General features: G+C 43.9%; 1 protein-coding gene across 33 annotated transcripts in view; it reads right to left on the bottom strand.

Moving 5' to 3' along the window:
• Window positions 1–19,186, bottom strand: part of ZMYND8 (zinc finger MYND-type containing 8) — a 126,080-nt gene that overhangs the window by 69,945 nt on the left and 36,949 nt on the right. For 19 of the 33 annotated variants that reach the window (XM_067013877.1, XM_059038741.2, XM_059038739.2 and 16 more), the window contains 5 exons: window positions 17,587–17,735; window positions 7,182–7,400; window positions 3,594–3,707; window positions 1,416–1,508; window positions 211–298 (listed from right to left, as the gene is read on the bottom strand). In XM_067013877.1, the coding sequence (XP_066869978.1) occupies window positions 211–298; window positions 1,416–1,508; window positions 3,594–3,707; window positions 7,182–7,400; window positions 17,587–17,735 (663 nt within the window). The remainder of the gene's footprint in view (window positions 1–210; window positions 299–1,415; window positions 1,509–3,593; window positions 3,708–7,181; window positions 7,401–17,586; window positions 17,736–19,186) is intronic. The other 14 variants (XM_067013882.1, XM_059038743.2, XM_059038742.2 and 11 more) reach the window with 1 other exon arrangement.

Here is a 19,186-nt window from a genome sequence, read left to right as displayed (position 1 = left end):
AAAGCATCATATAGTCAGTCACAAGCCACTGTGGACATCAGCTCATACCTTAAAATGCATGTAGTCACTGCCCCCTGTTCACACACGTCAGCAATCTATACACCAGTATTCTCAGCTATTGGCCTTGATGCATGAAAAAAGAGCCTGATTTTTTATGAAGGGCACACACACAGCACACTCTCATTCTTAAGAGTCATCTAATCCACTCACCCCCATTATAAATGATGCAGTTGTGCAAAATCCATTTTGCATCAGCCAGGAAGGCTTCTGTGCAGCCATACATTTTCTTTTTAGCGTTCTGGGAAGAAAAGCCACAGAAAATGATCACCAGTGAGTCTCTATAAGCCACAACCAGTAACACCTGCGTCCCCACATAATTTTCTTAGCAGTCATTTGCCAAATTAATTAATGCTTCTACTCATTTCCCAAGATGCTATTATAGTTGAGATCTATAACTCTATAAAAATGCATTCACTGAATTCACCACACTAACTTGAACTTTCTCATCTTAGAGCACTGTCATTTATCAAGCAGCTTCTTCCACCAAACCAGGATATTTTATATATTTACACATTTATTATTAATGGTACAGCCTCACATAAGCCTCATAATTCAAAACTCAAGGAAGCAGTCACTATCCCCATTTTACAGACAGGGAAACTGAGGTATAGTAATGTTAAAGGAACTAATCAAAGTTCCAAAGCTAATAATTTAGGAAGCTAGGATTCCAACCTTGTGTTTTTGGAACTCCTTCTTTTGTTTAATACCGTAAGGGTGTGTGCAATTTTCCAAAGCAGGCTGGATTTACTGTTTTGGGGCTCATCAATGCATACAATATAAAGTAATGTTTTCTCCTCATCCATGCTTTTCTTTAACCATATTTTGGTGCCAGCAATTTGAAAATCAGCACCAGGATGACATACACAATCTAAAATGTTACACGTGTAATTCTTCAGCATGGAATTTTAGTTTGAACCTTTAAAAACACTTTCAGGCATTAAAGAAATACCCTTATCAGTGAAATAAGTCATGGTCTAAGTAGCCACTTATTCACTGCTAACATGAAGGTCTCCCAGACAATTTTCTCTTCTTCCTTCCTGCTGCTCTTATTAGCACCTCCCAAAAGAAAGAGACGGGTAAGGCTCAAATCAACCATATCACTAATTCTTAGAAGCTGTGACTTTCTCAGATAAAAAGCTAGAATCACCAGCAGAAGTATAATACTATTTGGAGCTCAGCAGTGGATTTCAACACCCATTGTAATCGTTGGGAAAATGTTACAGACGAAGTTAGGGGAATGAGAGTTCTTCCATCCAAATAAGAATGGCACAGAACCATCTAACTCGAGAAGGGGCACGGGAAGTGAGGGAGGATGTTTAATCATCTTGACAATTGGCTTTTTGATGGAAGCCAACCTTTTCCAATGTACAAAGGTCCATGGGATGGAAGATGTATTCCGCATAGTCGGGATGCTGTTCCAACGGAACGGGCTTCTGGAATGCGTCTGTCTATAAAAGAAAAGATGCACATACACAGACACAAACCCATCACTGCTATGGAAGACCAAGCATTAATACCAGCGATGTACTTTAAAACAGAGACAACTTTCCAGAAAATACAGTTCTAAAACTTTCTACAAAATAGGCCCTTGAGAAGCTCCAAACTGGTTCACCTTCAAATTCTGCCTGGTTATCCATTATCATGGGTCCAGCTGTGTTCCAGTTTTGTCATTTGTTTTGTATTTAGTACATACTCAAGTAACAGGTCCAGGCCTCTTCAATTAAGACGAACAAAAACACGCTATCAGTTACTTGTGACCTGAATTCTGAAGGAGGCTTCTCTATACACTGAAAATGCCCATAATCAAAACTGACTGGGGGTGAAATCGGGCTACACCTAGAGATGACACACCAAATAAAGTTCCCCTAAAGTGCCAACAGATATCTTACACATGGGCGGAAATTTTAGTGAGGTTTTTTTTGCTCCTCCTTTGAGGAGCCAAATTACTTTCAAAGCAGGGGCTGTGTGGGGACTTCCCCAGTGGTCCAGTGGTTAAGACTCTGGGCTTCCAATGCAGGGGCGCGCGTTCGATCCCTGGTCAGGGAACTAAGATCCCACAGGCTACGTGTCACAGAAAAAAAAAAAAAAAAAAAAAAAAAAAAAACCCAAAAAACCAGAAACAAAACAAAGCAGGGACTGTTGTAAAGGTTTTGTATCTTGATCCACTTTCTTATGGAGTAAGAATCAGTTCAAAATACAAGGCCTGGTTTGTTGATGGGTAGTATTTACTTATCAATTTTAAAAAATCTAAAAGTTTTCATTAAACACCAAATTATGCTCAAGCAAGGCATCTGAATGGATTACCATTTGCAGTCATCCAAGCTCCCTCTCATCCAGAATCAGTTTGGCCATTTTAAGTTAAAAGGATGCTTCCACAAAAATCAGCAACCTTCTGTTCTGATTTTATAACAAACAATTTACATAAGAAATTAACACCTTCTTTGATTTTTCTTTTTTGTTTATAATTCCAGTGTTGACAAATCTACATGAATCAATTCTCCTTTTCAAAGTTTGTTTTTTCGCAAAACTTAGGCTAATACTTTTGCTTCCATTGACAGAGATTTTGTGAAAGAGACAGGTTCTCAATTTAGCAACCCCCAACTGGCATGCTCTGAATTTTTTTCATCGTGATATCAAATTTCAGAATATAATCTCAAAACTAAAGCTTCTACTTTTTTTGAAGAAATTAAGCCACAATGGCTACTGAAAGCACTCAGAATCTACATTTCATACATTTATTTGACTTAGAAAGCAAACTCTGAAGAGTTTCACAAAGGGTCACCACTAGCCCATATGGTGCCTTTGTGTACATGAGAAAAGAACCCTACCCAAGAACCCAAGTTTCCATAGGAAAAATGTCATAACATGTTGACTATCTTGTCATAACATATTATTTTTAAAAACAAGGTATTTTACTGCCATCTTTCTGAAACCTGTCACAAAAAACTACAAAACCACCATCACAGCTATGATATGACTGGGACTTCTGGGAGGGAAACCACGGAGAAGTACACCGCTTGCCAGCTGAACATGGCAGGCCTGCTTTCACATACAGATTTTCCTTAAAGGCCAAAGGCTGTACATCAAATCCCGTTTCAAAATTCTCACCCTTTACAGGAATCTCACTGGTTGAGTTTTACCTGAAGGTTCCACCATAAGGCCTTGATTACAAAGAAACTGGGTTCTACTCAGCTCTCTCACTGAAATGGAATTCTACTAACTCTCCCTTACCCGATGCGGTCTGAGGTTTCACTTCGCAACCACTCCGAATTTTAAATCCCCACCAGCTTTCTAACATATGTCATTTCCTGATTAAACTCCTTGGTCTCACAAAGTTCTCACTTTTGAGAATTAACTTAATGCCGTTGTCCAACTTAATTTACAGGTATCTGAACCTGGGCACACAAGACCCAAAGAGTAATAATAAGCCCAGGTGTCTGTAAAGCTAAGGCAACTACAAGGAACAAAAATGTTAACAGAACAAAGGTCACTATTCTCATTCACACTTATAACAAGAGGAAGTGTCATCTTACCCCTGGCTGTTTCATTTTCTGAATGGCAAACTTGAGCAGGTAGGATAACTGTTCAATGGTGAGCATTGTCATGGCTTTACTCTGAGTCTCGATGCATTCTGCTACTGTAATCTTCTACAAATCAAAATCATACAGATATCCAGTTAGAAAAAAAAAATTACGATACCATGTACTCATTTCCCTTTCCTCCTAATTTTCCAGTAAGTTCACACGTTAAAAAATAATTCCCATCTAAATGAGACCAGTTGTTTCGCTTGACGGAGCACTTCAATCTACTTGCCCTGGGTGCTGCATCAGTGGATAAAAATTAAGAAGCACACCTATCCATCAATTAACTCATCAAGAACTGTTTTTAGCTCATGTAGACAATACAATCTGAAAAAAAGGACGGGGTAGGCAAGGACCTGAAAAATCATCATTGCTGTAACCCTTGGGTTTCAAGAATAGGACATGAAAGGCCACTGATGGTTTCAGGGTAATCACTTCACACAATGAATCAGCCACTTTCCTTGATACTCTTAAGGTTCTGGGCTATCTTGCAGGAAACTGACAAGGCATTAATTCAATGACATCACAGTTGGAAAGGGATAGCCTGCCCTGTAGAAAGAATCCAGGAGATGGTAGTGAACTAATAATAAAAATGACTTCATTCTCCGTCACCACTGATGTGAACCCACTCAGGACGTTCTGGCAAATTACCCACGGAGCAGTCTAGCTGTCTAGCTGTGGGAAATAAATGTCCCTCTGTAAGAGAAATTCCCGTCAAAGACTTGTCTGATACCAGATTCTGCAATGTAAATCTGGAACTTGATCTAAAAGCTTCGGAATCCTTAGGCAGCAGCAACACCAAAAATAGTAAATTCAGATGCTATCAGGAAACACTCTTGAACCATCTGTGTAGGGAGAGCTGAGAAAAGTTTTCTCCAATTAATTTGGATTTCATTTCCATTCTTCAGATCTCCGGATCCTCCAAAAGGAACTTGCAGCCGTGTCTGGTTGGTTGTTGAGAAAAAGGGCAACGTAAGAGGCGCTCATAAGCTGAAATCAGTCCGTGACGCATGGATCTCATTGCTTAGCTACCAGAGCCGAAATAGCTAATCTTCCCAGTTCACCACTGGAAGAAATTCAGGACTCGAAATCCTAGACATAGAACACCTGTCTGTCTGAATTCCAGCTCATTTCCAGGTAACTATCCACACTCAATACTTGGGTCGCCCACTCAACTGTCATTCACCTCTTCTCCCCCAGCCCTGGCCATGTCCTCCTGGTTGGCAATGGCGAGTTCCCACGATACAGACTGAAAGTACCAAACAAACGTTTCTGAGCCTTTCCTGTGTGGGGACTGGTGGTCCGTTCCTGACCAATGAGCCCAAGGGCGTGTGAGCTGGAGGCTGATGGGCAAACTCTTCTGCTTGATAAAAACGGATTGAGAAGAGACACTCCTCTCAGGGGGACTGTTATCTAGTCACACGTGATAAAACCCCCAGCAGCCACCATACAGCCTTGAGGGACACACTGCCTCAACAATGAAATGCAAAGAGGCTGGCTCCGAACAAAAGCTGGCCTGGACCTGCCTCTGGGTTCTTTCTACACATGATAATAAATTTCTCTGGTTTCCGCTGCCTTTCATCAAGATCTATTATTTACAGCAAAAGCATCCTATCTGAGCCACTATCTTCTCTGCGAAATTATTAAACAATTGGGAAGGGAAGGTCAAGACAAAAGAAAATAAATGAAGGTTCCAGTTGCCACATTAAATGCAGGATGAAGTCAGGCTCTGAACAGGAGGGCACTGCTGAGCAATCTCTCCGTCTATAGGAACCCAAAGAAAACCAGTAACCATCTTTTGCAATTTTAGGGGCAGAACACCATTAAAATGTCATCATCATACTGACCTGGCCTCTACCTTCTTTCCACAGATTTTTGCTCCATCCACTACACAAAAGCAGTACTACTGACACTGTCCTAAAGCTTGCTTTTTTTCCCCACTATCGACAGCTGGGAGAGCTTTCCAATTCCTACACAGAAAGCATACTCGAGTTTGAGATCTAATGCCAATATACCTTTGAATCCAGGTGACATTCCATATTAAAGGATTATGTAAATGACATTATTTGGGTTTTTTAAAATAAATCTATCTATCTATTTATTTATTTTTGGCTGCATTGGGTCTTCGTTGCTGCGCAGGGGCTTTCTCCAGTTGCGGTTAGTGGGGGCTACTCTTCGTTGCGGTGCACGGGCTTCTCATTGCAGTTGCTTTTCTTGTTGAGGAGCACGGGCTCTAGGCATGCGGGCTCAGTAGTTGTGGCTTGCAGGGTCTAGAGCGCAGGCTCAGCAGTTGTGGCGCACGGGCTTAGTTGCTCCATGGCACGTGGGATCTTCCCGGGCCAGGGCTCAAATGCACATCCCCTGCATTGGCAGGCGTATTCTTAACCACTGCCAAACCAGGGAAGCTCTGTTTTTGTTTTTAATTTGTTTTTGGTTTTGTTTTCTAGATGACATTCTTATTTTCAGCATTTTGAAAAAGCATCATAGTTGGAAGTTGCTGAGACTAGAAGACACCTCAGAAAAGTGGAAACCATGATAATTGTTTTCATGAAGAGCATTTAGGCTTTGCTACAAATGAAATATGCACGTTCCCTTCACTACGCCCATGTGCTTCTCCCTTGGGTTCTGTACCTGCAGCCCCCTCAGCCTGGAAGGCTGTCCCCCCATTGCCCCACAGCTCACTCCTTCCCTTCTTCAAGTCTTTCCTAAATCTTAAGAGGACTTCCTGGACTTCGTCATTTAAAATGGAAACACTCTGCACCCCCCTCACTCCCTACTCCTCACTTTCAATTCATTTTCTCTAAAACATTCTTCTACCACACGGTATACAACTCTATTGTGGTTTTTGTCCTTTTCTCCTGAAAAGAATGGGATTCAGGCCTCTTTTTGTTCACTGCTGAACCCCTAGTACCTAGGCACAGGAGAAACAGTTGTTGCGTGAATAAAAGCATCAGGTGGCAAGCAACCAAGTGGGACATACAACCAACACTGGCCTTCCCCGCTTGGCTACTGCTGATGATTCAATGATGCAGCAGGAGACAACATCCAAGAAGGAAGAAAACAGCGTGGGATCTCTTCAAAACATACAAACTGTCAGAAGTTTATAACTTCTGGAATGTTCCTTACAGGAGAATCAGAGAAGGCTGCAGATCTCAAAGTGATCCAAAGACCCATGAAGAATCAAAATCAATATTCAGTGCAGGGGACCTTCCTGGTGGTCCAGTGGTTAAGACTCCACATTCCCATTGCCGGGGGTGCAGGTTCGATCCCTGCTAGAGGAACTAAGATCCCACAAGCCACGCAGTGAGGCAAAAAAAAAAAAAAAAAAAAAAAATCAGTGCAATTGTCTTTCCAAGAGCTGCAGTGCTAAGGCCGTTGCCTATGTTGGTCCAAAAATGGGGGTGACCAGGATAGAGCAGATGGAAGGCAAGAAACTTCTCTTTTCTTTGTGTTTGGATTATTTGAAAATTTTGAAATAAAAGGAAGAAAAGAAAGGAGAGGAAACGAGGCAGACAATGCATTCATTCAGCAGGAACTAACCTCACATTCAGGACAAAACCAGTCCCCCTCTGGTTCCGATGTCAGTCTCAGACACTTAGCGTGATAAACCCGGGGACAGAGCTCACAGCAAAGGACTTGGCCTTCCCGGTGACAAACCCAGCAGTAGAAATCATTTCGTCCATCCTGCGGTACAACATCAACAGGGTCTGTGGTGAGTGGCTGCTTCATATAGTAAAACGGACCATGTCTTAGTTCTGACTGAAATGTAGGCAAGAAAGACAGGTTTGGTTTCAAAACAAATGTGCATTCTCAAAAGGAATTTGAACAAATACATCAATAACAACAGAAGAAAATTAAGAGCATTTCACACATTCATTAAAAAGCTATCTTGGGTTACTCTACTTAATACAGAGTTTGCGGGTCATTAGACATTAAGATTTCTTTTTCTTTCTTGTATTTTAAGAGGCCATGGATTGAAAAGCTGGTGTCTTAAGAGTTAACAGGCAGCCCTAGCAGGATAGCACAATGGTTACAACCCAGGCACACCTGGGTTCAAATTTAGCTCTACCAGCTGCATGACCCAGGGCAAGTCTCTTAACGCCTCAGCTTCAATTTTCTCATCTGTAAAATGGGGATGATAATAACTAACATCACTGTATTGTGGCTGGAATTAAATGGGATCGTATAACGTATGCATTTAACACAGCGCCGCCATTACAAATATTGCTGATACGGTTAAAAGCCCAACAAATGGAAGTCTAAATGCACAAAGCCAAGAAAAGTATGGCAATTTGCCCTGGGAGTCTTTCAACAACAGGCCTTCGGCAAATAGATCCATTAATGAGTCACCAAAAATGATCATTCATTTTCTAAGTCTACCCCCAATGCATAAAGTACTTAATAGCCGACAAGGCTTTCCTAAAACCATGCTTCTCCAACATGGTAAGTCCTGGTGTTTGCAGAGAAGCCACATCTCCTACTGAGAACGAACGAAGAATGGCAGATGAGATGAGATGAGGGGGGTGGCCAATTCATGGCCAAAATATCAAGAGAAATGGTCCCCTAGTGATGTATTATAGAATCCAGCAGAGCCACTCTCCAAACTCACACAACCGCTCGGAAGAAACTCGTTAGGAAAATGCCTACTGGAAACCAATAAGAAATACTGCTTAGGAAGTATGAGAAAGTCTGGCGATAAGTGTCAAAATGACCTGGTAACTGGCTGTGTGACCTTGAGAAAGCTACTCAACCCACTTTAGCCTTGATTCCACGGACAACAGCTCAGCCACAACAACAGGGCCTACCTCTGAATAAACCTTGTAGAACAAGCTTCTTCCTGTCTTTCAGGAAGACATTACAGTTTCCTCCATAAACATCTCATATATTGGTTAGGGGCTGCATAATTCTTGTTGCTGCTGTGACTAGGACCTTTTCCAATTACAGTTTCTAAATAGTTATCGTTGGTATATAGAAGCACTGTTAGATTTTTAATACTGACCTCATATATAAACAATTCTGGTAGTTTACTGATTAAAAATCTTACCATCTCTAAGTAACATGAGTTTTGTCAGTCCGAGTCTAATATTTTGACATCACTTGTCTGTTTTCCTTATTTTACTGACTAGGACGCCCAGGATAACAGGGAAGAGTGACCAAGATTGCAAGCACCCGTCCTGCTCCTGGTTTTTATTATGAAGTTTTAATGTTCTCAAAATGCCTGCTACTTCCACCTTCCTTGATAAAGAGCCTCACAGACGCTTATTTAGCAGATCTTTGTGAACCAATCCTTCTAAGCCTCCCGACTCCCATCTCTACTAAGAAAACAGCTACTACTTATAAGGGCAATTGCACAATTCTTGAGCTTGGTTATTGCCTTGTTTCAGTTCAACATTTAAAATAGAGCGCTCTCCTTGGTTTCCAAAGAATTAACATCATCGTGACGCTATTCCTTCCACGTTACGTTCTTCAACATACTGTCACACACACCATCTTCATTTTGTCCTCACCATCACCCAGTGAGGTACTCAGGGGACACACCACTGAGTCTTACTATACAGATGAGAAAACTAGGTTAAAAAGACTTATCTGGGGTCTTCCCTGATGGCGCAGTGGTTGGGAGTCCACCTGCCGACGCAGGGGACGTGGGTTCGTGCCCCGGTCCGGGAAGATCCCACATGTCGCGGAGCGGCTGGGCCCGTGAACCATGGCCTCTGAGCCTGCGCATCTGGAGCCTGTGCTCCACAACAGGAGAGGCCACCAACAGTGAGAGGCCCGTGTACAACAAAAAAAAAAAAAAAAAAAGAAAAAGAAAAAGACTTATGTGACCCCCAAGCCCAGAGCAAGGACTCCCACCCAGGTCTCCGAGCACTTTCTCTCGTCCCTGTGCCCCACAAAAGATGATGCTGGATGCAGAAGAGATTCTGATGATTAAGTGACCCCTCACAGAACATTCTCTGTAATCCAAAATAACTTCTGCTTAAACAAACTTACAGTTACCAGGGGGTAAGGGGGGGAGGGGGATACATTGGGAGATTGGGATTGACATATACACACTACTATATATAAAATAGACAACTAACAAGGACCTACTGTATAGCACAGGGAACTCTACTCAATACTCCGTAATGGCCTATATGGGAAAAGAATCTAAAAAAGAGTGGATATATGTATATGCAGAACTGATTCACTTTGCTGTACACCTGAAACTAAGACAACATTGTAGATCAACTATCCTCCAATAAAACTTTTTTTAAAAAAATAACAACTTCTGCTTAACGCAAAAAGCTGGAGAGGAAAAAAAAAATCTGAAAATTCGGAAGACAGCTAAAGCTAAAAACATAATAGAGGGGACATAAAAAGATAACAGCATCTAGAGCAAGGAGTTCTCAATTCACATGACATCTTGAGCCAGAAAATTCTTTGTTGCAGGGAGCTGTCCTGTGCACTGTAGGATGTGTAGCATCATCCCTGGCTAGATGCTGGTGGCAGGCCCCCTATCCACCATGCACAAAATTATGACAACCAAAAATGTCTCCAGACATTGCCCAATGTCCCTGGGTGGGGGCAAAACTGCCCTCAGTTGACAGCCATCCATGTAGAGGATCTGCTATCTGCCTAGGAAAATGGTTGTTCGAGTTTCTATGGGGGAGAGTGTTGGGCGGGGGCAGGGGGAGGGGGAGGAACGCCCATTGAAAGATAAACTGTACATATCAAGCAAGCAGAACTATTTCTAACCTGAGTGGGGTCTTCCAGGATGCTTTGTGGCTTTTGCAAGATAGCTGTAAGCTGTATTTCAGGGCCCAACTTCCTTTCAGTAAGTTAATAATAGGATAGGAAGAGTCATTAAGACCTAAATGAAACTAGAAGAATCGAATATAACAGCTCAGCTCCCTAGTCGGCAACCTAAGTCGTTTCCACTTAATAGAAGCTGGGGTATTCCACTTGAGAAGCTCCCCCCACCCCCTGTCCCTGCCCCTACCCTCACCTGGCCAGGGGTGGGCGTTCCTGGGAGGACCATGAGGATGGAGGGCCAGGTTGCCCCCTACTCTTTTCAGGAGTTTCATCCTTTCCCGAAACAGCAGCTGTTGCTGAGAACTAGCTGCCTGGTAATAACCTTGTCAATCAGATACCTGCCTTATCTGCTGCTTGTGTTTCCTGCTCCGTAAAAATAATCTGATAACAAATACGGAACATTTAAAAAAGGAAAGGCAAATCATTTCAGGTAGAATGAGTTTACGATTTTTCTCCCTCACATGCACAAGGTGCGTTCCCAGCCTGCTAGTAAGGCAAGCAGGCTACAACCTGTGTTGCTATGAGATTAACTGCAGGCTGTGAGCACACATGTTCACATTCCCTGCTTCTTCCACAGGCCAGCTTAACAAGAAATAGACAGGCTTATTCATTCACTTCTGGAACACCTCAGTCTACACCAGGAGCCAGCAAACTTTCTCTATAAAAGAATTCTATAAAGACAGTAAGTAAACAGTTGAAGCTTTGCAGGTCGTGTGGTCTCTACTGCAATGACTCAATTATTGTCAAAGTAGAGCAGAACCGACTGCAGGCGAGATGTCACTGAGTGGACGTGGCTTTGTTCCAGTAAACTTTATTTACAGAAACAGGCTCTGGGCCGCACCTGGTCTGCGAAAACCAGAGGATGGGTTCTGGGGCTGTGTGTGAGCACAGGGTACATGTCTGGGGGGCCAGGGGCTGGGGGGAGAGGACCACAGACTCAAATTCCTTCTGGGGCCACATAGGGAACACAGATGAATGAAAACAGTCCTAGTTCTGGCCTGCATTCTCCTGAATTCGATAAAAGCACAAGGACTGCAAAATAAAGAAAGACTGCTTAGCCCTGGAGGGTGAGGATGACGCTGGCACTCAGCCTCAGGGCTGGCGAGATGGTGGGAGGGGGCAGAGCATGTGCCCGTCTTCAGGGCTCTCAGCTCCAGTGCTCTAGGCCTCCAGGCAGACACACACACCAGGGGCTGCCTGGCCTCAAGGAAAAGTGGGCAATCCTGCTGTCTGTCCCCTGACCTGTCTCAGCTGTTAATACACTGCCCCCACCCAACAAGGAACTTCTGTGAAATGTCCCAATTTTTAAGACAATGCATGGGCCCAGCAAAATAAATCCTGGCCCACCTCTTTATAATACTCCTGTACTCAGAGGAGACAAGAGGGGCCCTGTCATTTCTGTGCCATATTCGATCAAAGGTACACCTAAGGCCATTTTGCACAAATCTGCTAGCAGATTATTGTTCGATCCTTTAATGAGAAAGAAAAGGAAAGAAAGAAAAGAAGTAAAGAAAAGAGGGATGGAGGGAGGGAGGGGAAGGGGAACCTCCCAAAAGGACTCAAACTCAAAATGTCCCAAGAACTACAGATTAGATTGGTATTTTACAGTAAAGGGCCAATGTCACTTGGGACAAGGTATTACTTGCCGCATCTACCGTAGGACATTTAGCAACCTGACCCTCCTCCTCACGATGCCAGAAGCACCCTTCCAGGCTTTGGGATGTCCCCCACAGGCAGTCCCAAGAAAAAAGCACCTATATGTTTTCAAACCTTTCCTAAGAGGTAAAATCACTAGACAAAAAGACTGTAAAAAATTAATTATAGGACTTCCCTGGTGGCGCAGTGGTTAAGAATCAGCCTGCCAATGCAGGGGACACGGGTTCGTGCCCTGGTCCAGGAAGACCCCATGTGCCGCGGAGCAACTAAGCCTGTGTGCCACAACTACTGAGCCCACATGCCACAACTACTGAGCCCACATGCCACAACTACTGAAGACCACGTGCCTAGAGCAACAAGAGAAGCCACCGCAATGAGAAGCCCATGCACCACAACTTAGAGTAGCCCCCGCTCGCTGCAACTAGAGAAAGCCTGCACATAGCAACGAAGACCCAACAAAGCCAAAAACAAATAAATAATTTTTTAAAAAATTAATTATAAACCTCAGAATACTCTTTCCCCTAAAAATAAAGTATGTTCTAAATCTCTTCTTAAAATTCCCCTGAAAGTAATGAATTCCCAATATATGAAAAATGGGTGAAACCTTAAATCAACGGACAAAGGATTCATCTGCAAAATATATAAACAGCACATGCAGCTCAATATTAAAAAAACAAACAACCCAATCCAAAAATGGGTAGAATAGCTAAAGAGACATTTCTCCAAAGAAGACATACAGATGGCCAAGAAGCACATGAAAAGCTGCTCAACATCACTCATTATTAGAGAAATGCAAATCAAAACTACAATGAGGTATCACCTCATACCAGTTAGAATGGGCATCATCAGAAAATCTACAAACAACAAATGCTGGAGAGGGTGTGGAGAAAAGGGAACCCTCTTGCACTGTTGGTGGGAATGTAAATCGATACAGCCACTATGGAGAACAGTACGGAGGTTCCTTAAAAATCTAAAAATAGAATTACCAAATGATCCAGCAATCTCACTACTGGGCATATACCCAGAGAAAACCATAACTCAAAAAGACACACGCGGGTTTCCCAGGTGGTGCAGTGGTTGAGAGTCCGCCTGCCGATGCAGGGGACGCAGGTTCGTGCCCTGGTCCAGGAAGATCCCACATGCCACAGAGCAGCTGGGCCTGTCAGCCATGGCCACTGAGCCTACACGTCCGGAGCCTGTGCTCCGCAACGGGAGAGGCCACAACAGTGAGAGGCCCACGTACCGTCAAAAAAAAAAAAAGACACATGCACCCCAATGTTCATGGCAGCACTATTTATAATAGCCAGGTCATGGAAGCAACCTAAATGCCCATCAACAGATGAATGGATAAAGAAGATGTGGTATTGGGCTTCCCTGGTGGCACAGTGGTTGAGAGTCCGCCTGTCGATGCAGGGGACATGGGTCCGTGCCCTGGTCTGGGAAGATCCCACATGCCGCAGAGCAGCTGGGCCCGTGGGCCATGGCCACTGAGCCTGCACGTCTGGAGCCTGTGCTCCGCAACAGGAGAGGCCACAACAGTGAGAGGCCCACGTACCACAAGAGAAAAAAAAAAGATGTGGTACATATATACAATGGAATATTACTCAGCCATAAAAAGGAACGAAATTGGGTCATTTGTAGAGACGTGGATGGATCTAGAGACTGTCATACAGAGTGAAGTTAAGTCAGAAAGAGAAAAAGATCATATATTAATGCATATATGTGGAACCTAGAAAAATGGTACAGATGAACCGGTTTGCAGGGCAGAAATAGACACAAAGATGTAGAGAACAAACGTATGGACACCAAGCGGGGAAAGCAGCGGGGGGTGGGGGTGTGATGAATTGGGCGATTGGGGATTGACATGTATACACTGATGTATATAAAATACATGACTAATAAGAACCTGCTGTATTAAAAAAAAAAAAAAATTATTCAAGTCATCCAATGATGGAATGACCCAGTTGGTTGTATGACTGATTTGACCAATAACAGAGTGACGTGAGTTTAAGGAAAAAAAAAAAAAAAAAAAACCGTATCTCCACTTCATAATAAAACATCTCTACCAAAAATGGAAAAATATGGGGGGGCGGGGGTGTTATTATGCTAGAATGGATTTCTTTTTAGAACACTAGAACAACCTCAGAGTAAAGAAAAACAAGAAGGGGGTAGAGACTCTTGGTGTATACCAAAAATCAAAAGAACCTGAACGCCTAAGACCAGAGGCAGAAGGAATGAGCAAAGCTGGCAGGGTATGCCACATAAGGGAGGGGTGGGGAGTGCGGAAAACTAGAGCACACAGGCCCCGTGTCTATAGAGAGCAGGCTCTACTCAGCTCCTGTTATTGCTGGATTTTTCTGAGTTTTTATAGGAACCCAGAAATACAAGTTGTTATTTGAAATCTCATGATCTTCAAATGTTGGTGACTAACAGAAATTATGTTGGTAAAACCCAGCACATGCAGATGTATATTTTGTTTTTAATTCCATAATTTTTTTCAATTCTATAATCTAAAAGAGGAAAGAAAAGAGAAAGGGAAGAGAAGAAAAGAAACACATGCCCAGAAGAATTTTTTTTTTTTAAGATTTCAGTTCCTCTTAGGAAAACAGACTGTGCTTGAGGGAGGGTGCCCCCTTCTACGTAAACACTACAAGCTGGAATGAATTATGGGATCAAGGGTCAGGAATTTCTTTTCTTTACAGTTAAGGCTATTTCTCCTTTGCCAACTCCTGGCCATTCAGCCCCAGGGAGTTTTAGATGTGAAAAACACAAACCTACAATCAACCTTAGAATGTTCCTAGTCCAAACCCTATATTACAAGGTAACTGAAGCTCAGAAATGGGAAAGCAACTCACAAGGCCCCACAGTGAGTTTCCCAGATGCAGTGGGACAGGAAGGAGTCAGGTCTCCAGCTCTGGAGCCCTTCCCTCCAGAGCCATGGCTCCGTTAACTCTTCTATGAGTACTGCAGATAGGAGAATCATCTTCAGAAGCATAACCGTGCCCTGTGTCCGGTCAGCCCTGCTCTGTTCCACGTCCACAGTGCATTCTGTATTCATGAGCTCCCGCCCTGTGTCCAACGCTGGGGCAAAAGCAGCCACTGGACACTGACCACTTTCTGAGGCTCCTACCAGAGGGGGACAGAGATTTACAAACACACCACTGTGGTCACGAGGCTGAAGTGTTACAGAAGTGGTATGAACACGTGGATGAGGAAGAGAGAGAAGAAAATGTGTGAGCTGCCTAAGAGTTGATCAGTTTCTAGAGAGAGAGATGTGAGCCAATTCTTTGTTTTTCTTAATGTCTTTTACCTTTTTCTTTTTTTTTTTTTTTTTTTTTTTAATGTGAGCCAATTCTTAAAAGGACAGGAGGAAGTCACAAAGCACGAGTGCATGTGTGCACACACACAGAGGAGCCACTAGGAGACTGTCTCTGTCCAAGGGGGACAATATCTGCTTCATGACTTACAGAAACTGGTAAGAGAGGGTTTGCTGTAAATTAAGGTTTGAGGATTATTTATAGCCTTCATGTTTCTTTCTTAGTCTTCAAGCTCGACAGCTATGGGATGGCTCCCGGGGGACAGGGGTGGGTGGTCACCGGCTTCAAGCCAGCCAGGCAGATGTAAGCTTCTTACTCACTGTGAGGCCCTGGGGAGGTGACTTAACCTCTCTGAATCTCTGTGTTTTCATCAGTAAAATGGACACAACTGCAGCCCTTCCTCACAGCATCATTGTAAACATGAACACACACAAAAAGGCTTACAACAGGATGGGCACACACTGTAAGTTCTGCTTCTAGTATTATTCTCACCAACACTATTATTATACATGTTTTTTCAAATTGCAATTCCTCCCAGAGGTTTACTTAGAACTCACCAGTTTTTCCTCCTATAATAGGATTCCCAATTCATTAAATCTGGGCTATTCAACGCAGAGGCTACGAACCAGAGGCGGCTACTTAAATCTATTAAAAATTCAGTTCCTCAGGCACACCTGCCACTTTTGCAAATGCTCAGTGGCCACCCATGGCTTGTGACTATCCCGCTGTACAGTGCAGGCCTAGAACATTCCCACAGCTGTTGTTTAATTATTTCATAGATAGTCTGGGTGACTATTCCTCGTAATGGAGACTCTGGCTTAACTTCTTTTTTTTTTTTTAAATTTATTTATTTTACTTTTGGCTGTGTTGGGTCTTCGTTGCTGTGCGCAGGCTCTCGCTACTTGTGGCGAGTGGGGGCTGCTCTTTGCTGCGGTGCGCGGGCTTCTCATTGTGGTGGTTTCTCTTGCTGTGGAGCACAGGCTCTAGGCGCGTGGGCTTCAGCAGTTGTGGCATGTGGGCTCAGTAGTTGTGGCTCACGGGCTTAGTTTCTCCGCAGCTTGTGGGATCTTCCCAGACCAGGGCTCGAACCCGTGTGCCCTGCATTGGCAGGCGGATTCTCAACCACGGCACCACCAGGGAAGCCCTGGCTTAACTTTAATTATTATTTATGTCACTTAGATCAATTCCTCTTCACAACAGCCCTGCAAGTTTGGTAGCACTAAGATCATTACTCCCATTTCAGTAAATGAGAAGACAAGGCACAAAGAGGTTAACTTGCCCACAGCCTCAAGGCAACAGCAGAGCTGGCACTTCACTATGTAATTCTGAGAGAGAAAATAGATTCACGCACAGACATGTCCCCCTCTCACAGTCCTGGTCATTTAACCATTGCTAGGTTTCTTCCCGTGAAAGCAACAATCTTGTTTTATTCAACCTCAAATCCCCAGGGCCCACTTCGGCATCCATAATCTGCACAAATCGATGAATACATCCCAATGAATCCCCGCTGAAATGGTATCAGACCTGCTGGGCATCCTGTTTCCTCCAACGCTAGACTTGACCTCACGGTCTACTAAAACACCTCTCATTTTTTTAAGTCAGAAGAGTAGCTAGCCTGCAGCAGAGAATTTTAGAGCTAGAAGGTTCCTGAGACAAGATCCAAGATGGCACAGATTTTTGCATCTAGTTGACTGGTCCTGGCTGCTGAGGGAGGGTGGAGTCTGCCAGAGACTGCGCACTCTGAGAAGGGTGCATAGTGACCAATTACCCAAGTCGCAGTGGGTAGGAGGGCAGCTGTCTCTCACCACAGACCTAAACCTATTCTTTTACAGATGAGAAAATTGAGACCAGAAGGGAGCATGCCTCAGCCACACAACCACCTCCAGGCAGGGCTCGGCACTGTCCTAAAACAGTCCTAACGTGTGGAAAAAGAAATCGAAGGAAAATCCCCAAATCCTAGAGCACGGTATCTTATCTGGGTCACTGCCCTTGTCCCCCAAAGAGATCTGAAAAACCCACTGGAAATTTCTGCACAGGCCCACTTTGAGCTGCCCTTCTTGTCCTATGCAAATGACAGCCGGAGCAAGGCAGCTTGCTAAATGCCAAGCACACCGGCAGTTAGAAAGAAACGACAGCCTTTGTCCCCCCGGGTGTGGACACCATTCCCATTGGCCTTTTACCTGCTCCTTATTGTTATTGTTCAGTAAGCCGGGTTTCTTTTTCTTTTTAATGGGGCTTGTTGATGTGTCCTGTGGCGAGTGGCCATTGGAGGAATGCGGAGGGCTGGGGAACTTTCTTTTCTGGGCTGTTCTCTCTGTGGAGCCAGGATCTGAAAGAGACACACAGGACCACACACTTTAAAGCAATCGGGGAGGACAAGGCCCCACGGGAAGGGGGTGTTAGGGACACAACCCATTTTGTCCCCAAACCTAATGCCATTTTAGTGACCTTCCTCCTAGACTATACCTCCCCCCCACCCCCCATCTTCATTGCCTGTCTCAGAGGTCAGTCGGTCTTTCTTTAGCCAACACAACATTTCTGTAAAAATTTTAATTTGCTGTCAAAATATAAAAATTAAGAAACTTCACATAATACCTAGATTTGGGGCTTCTATTTAAAAAGAAAAAAAAAAAAAATCAGGGCCTGCAGGGACTTATGGGACCAGACAGAGCTGAATACCAGCCAGCCACTTTTTAGATGGGAAAATGCCCATTTTGTCACAGTCCCCACCCTTCCCTACTGTGTCCCTGTTGACTAAGCCATGACCCAGCTGCCGTGAGCTGTCACACACCCACGTCTGATGGCAAAAGCAGAAAACCATAAAAGACAGACCAAGAAAAGAAGGCCACACACTTCAAGAAAATGAAGGCAAACATACTTCGTGGTGGAAGACAACATTTATTCATGTTTATCAGGTTAAAAAAATTATAACTGTGTAAAAAAAATATACCCCACCCACCAGAGTCCCCGTGGCCCAGTCACCAGTAGGCATCATGTTTGCGACTCTCCTCCAAAGAGATCAACACAAACTACATTCTCACCTGAAAAATGCCAACCCCACCCCTGTCAATCCATTCCTTTCTATTTTTATTCTCCCAGCATCTCATTAAAACACATACACTTGGGACTTCCCTGGTGGCGCAGTGGTTAAGAATCTGCCTGCCAATGCAGGGGACACAGGTTTGAGCCCTGGTCCGGGAAGATTCCACATGCCACAGAGCAACTAAGCCCGTGTGCCACAGCTACTGAGCCTGCGCTCTAGAGCCCGCAAGCCCAACTACTGAGCCCGCGTGCCACAACTACTGAGCCCGCATGCCACAACTACTGAAGCCCGCATGCCTAGAGCCCGTGCTCCACAACGAGAAGCCACTGCAACGAGAAGCACACGCACCACAACAAAGAGTCGCCCCTGCTCGCCGCAACTAGAGAAAGCCTGCACGTAGCAGCGAAGACCCAATGCAGCCAAATATAAATAAGTAAATAAATTTATAAAAAACAAACAAAAAATATAAATTATTGCAATTAAAAAAAAAAAAAAAAAAAACACATACACTTCCACCACCATCCAATCTTCACCTGCGAAGATCTGAATCTATTCCATGCCAGATGGCTGTCCTGTTAGCTTAAGGAGGATACAATGGAATGCCCAGGGGCACCTTCTATCCTTGAGGAATGAAAGCTACAGGCACCAGAAGAGGAGAAAGCTATGCTGAGAGCACAGGTGATGAGACGGGATGCGGAGTCCGGAAAGATGACTGTCCGCAAAGATGGCCTGATGAT

The sequence above is a fragment of the Kogia breviceps genome, chromosome 14 (genome assembly GCF_026419965.1).
Source record: "Kogia breviceps isolate mKogBre1 chromosome 14, mKogBre1 haplotype 1, whole genome shotgun sequence".
NCBI classification, from domain to species: Eukaryota; Metazoa; Chordata; class Mammalia; order Artiodactyla; family Physeteridae; genus Kogia; species Kogia breviceps.
This window is presented reverse-complemented; position numbering and strand designations above follow the sequence as displayed.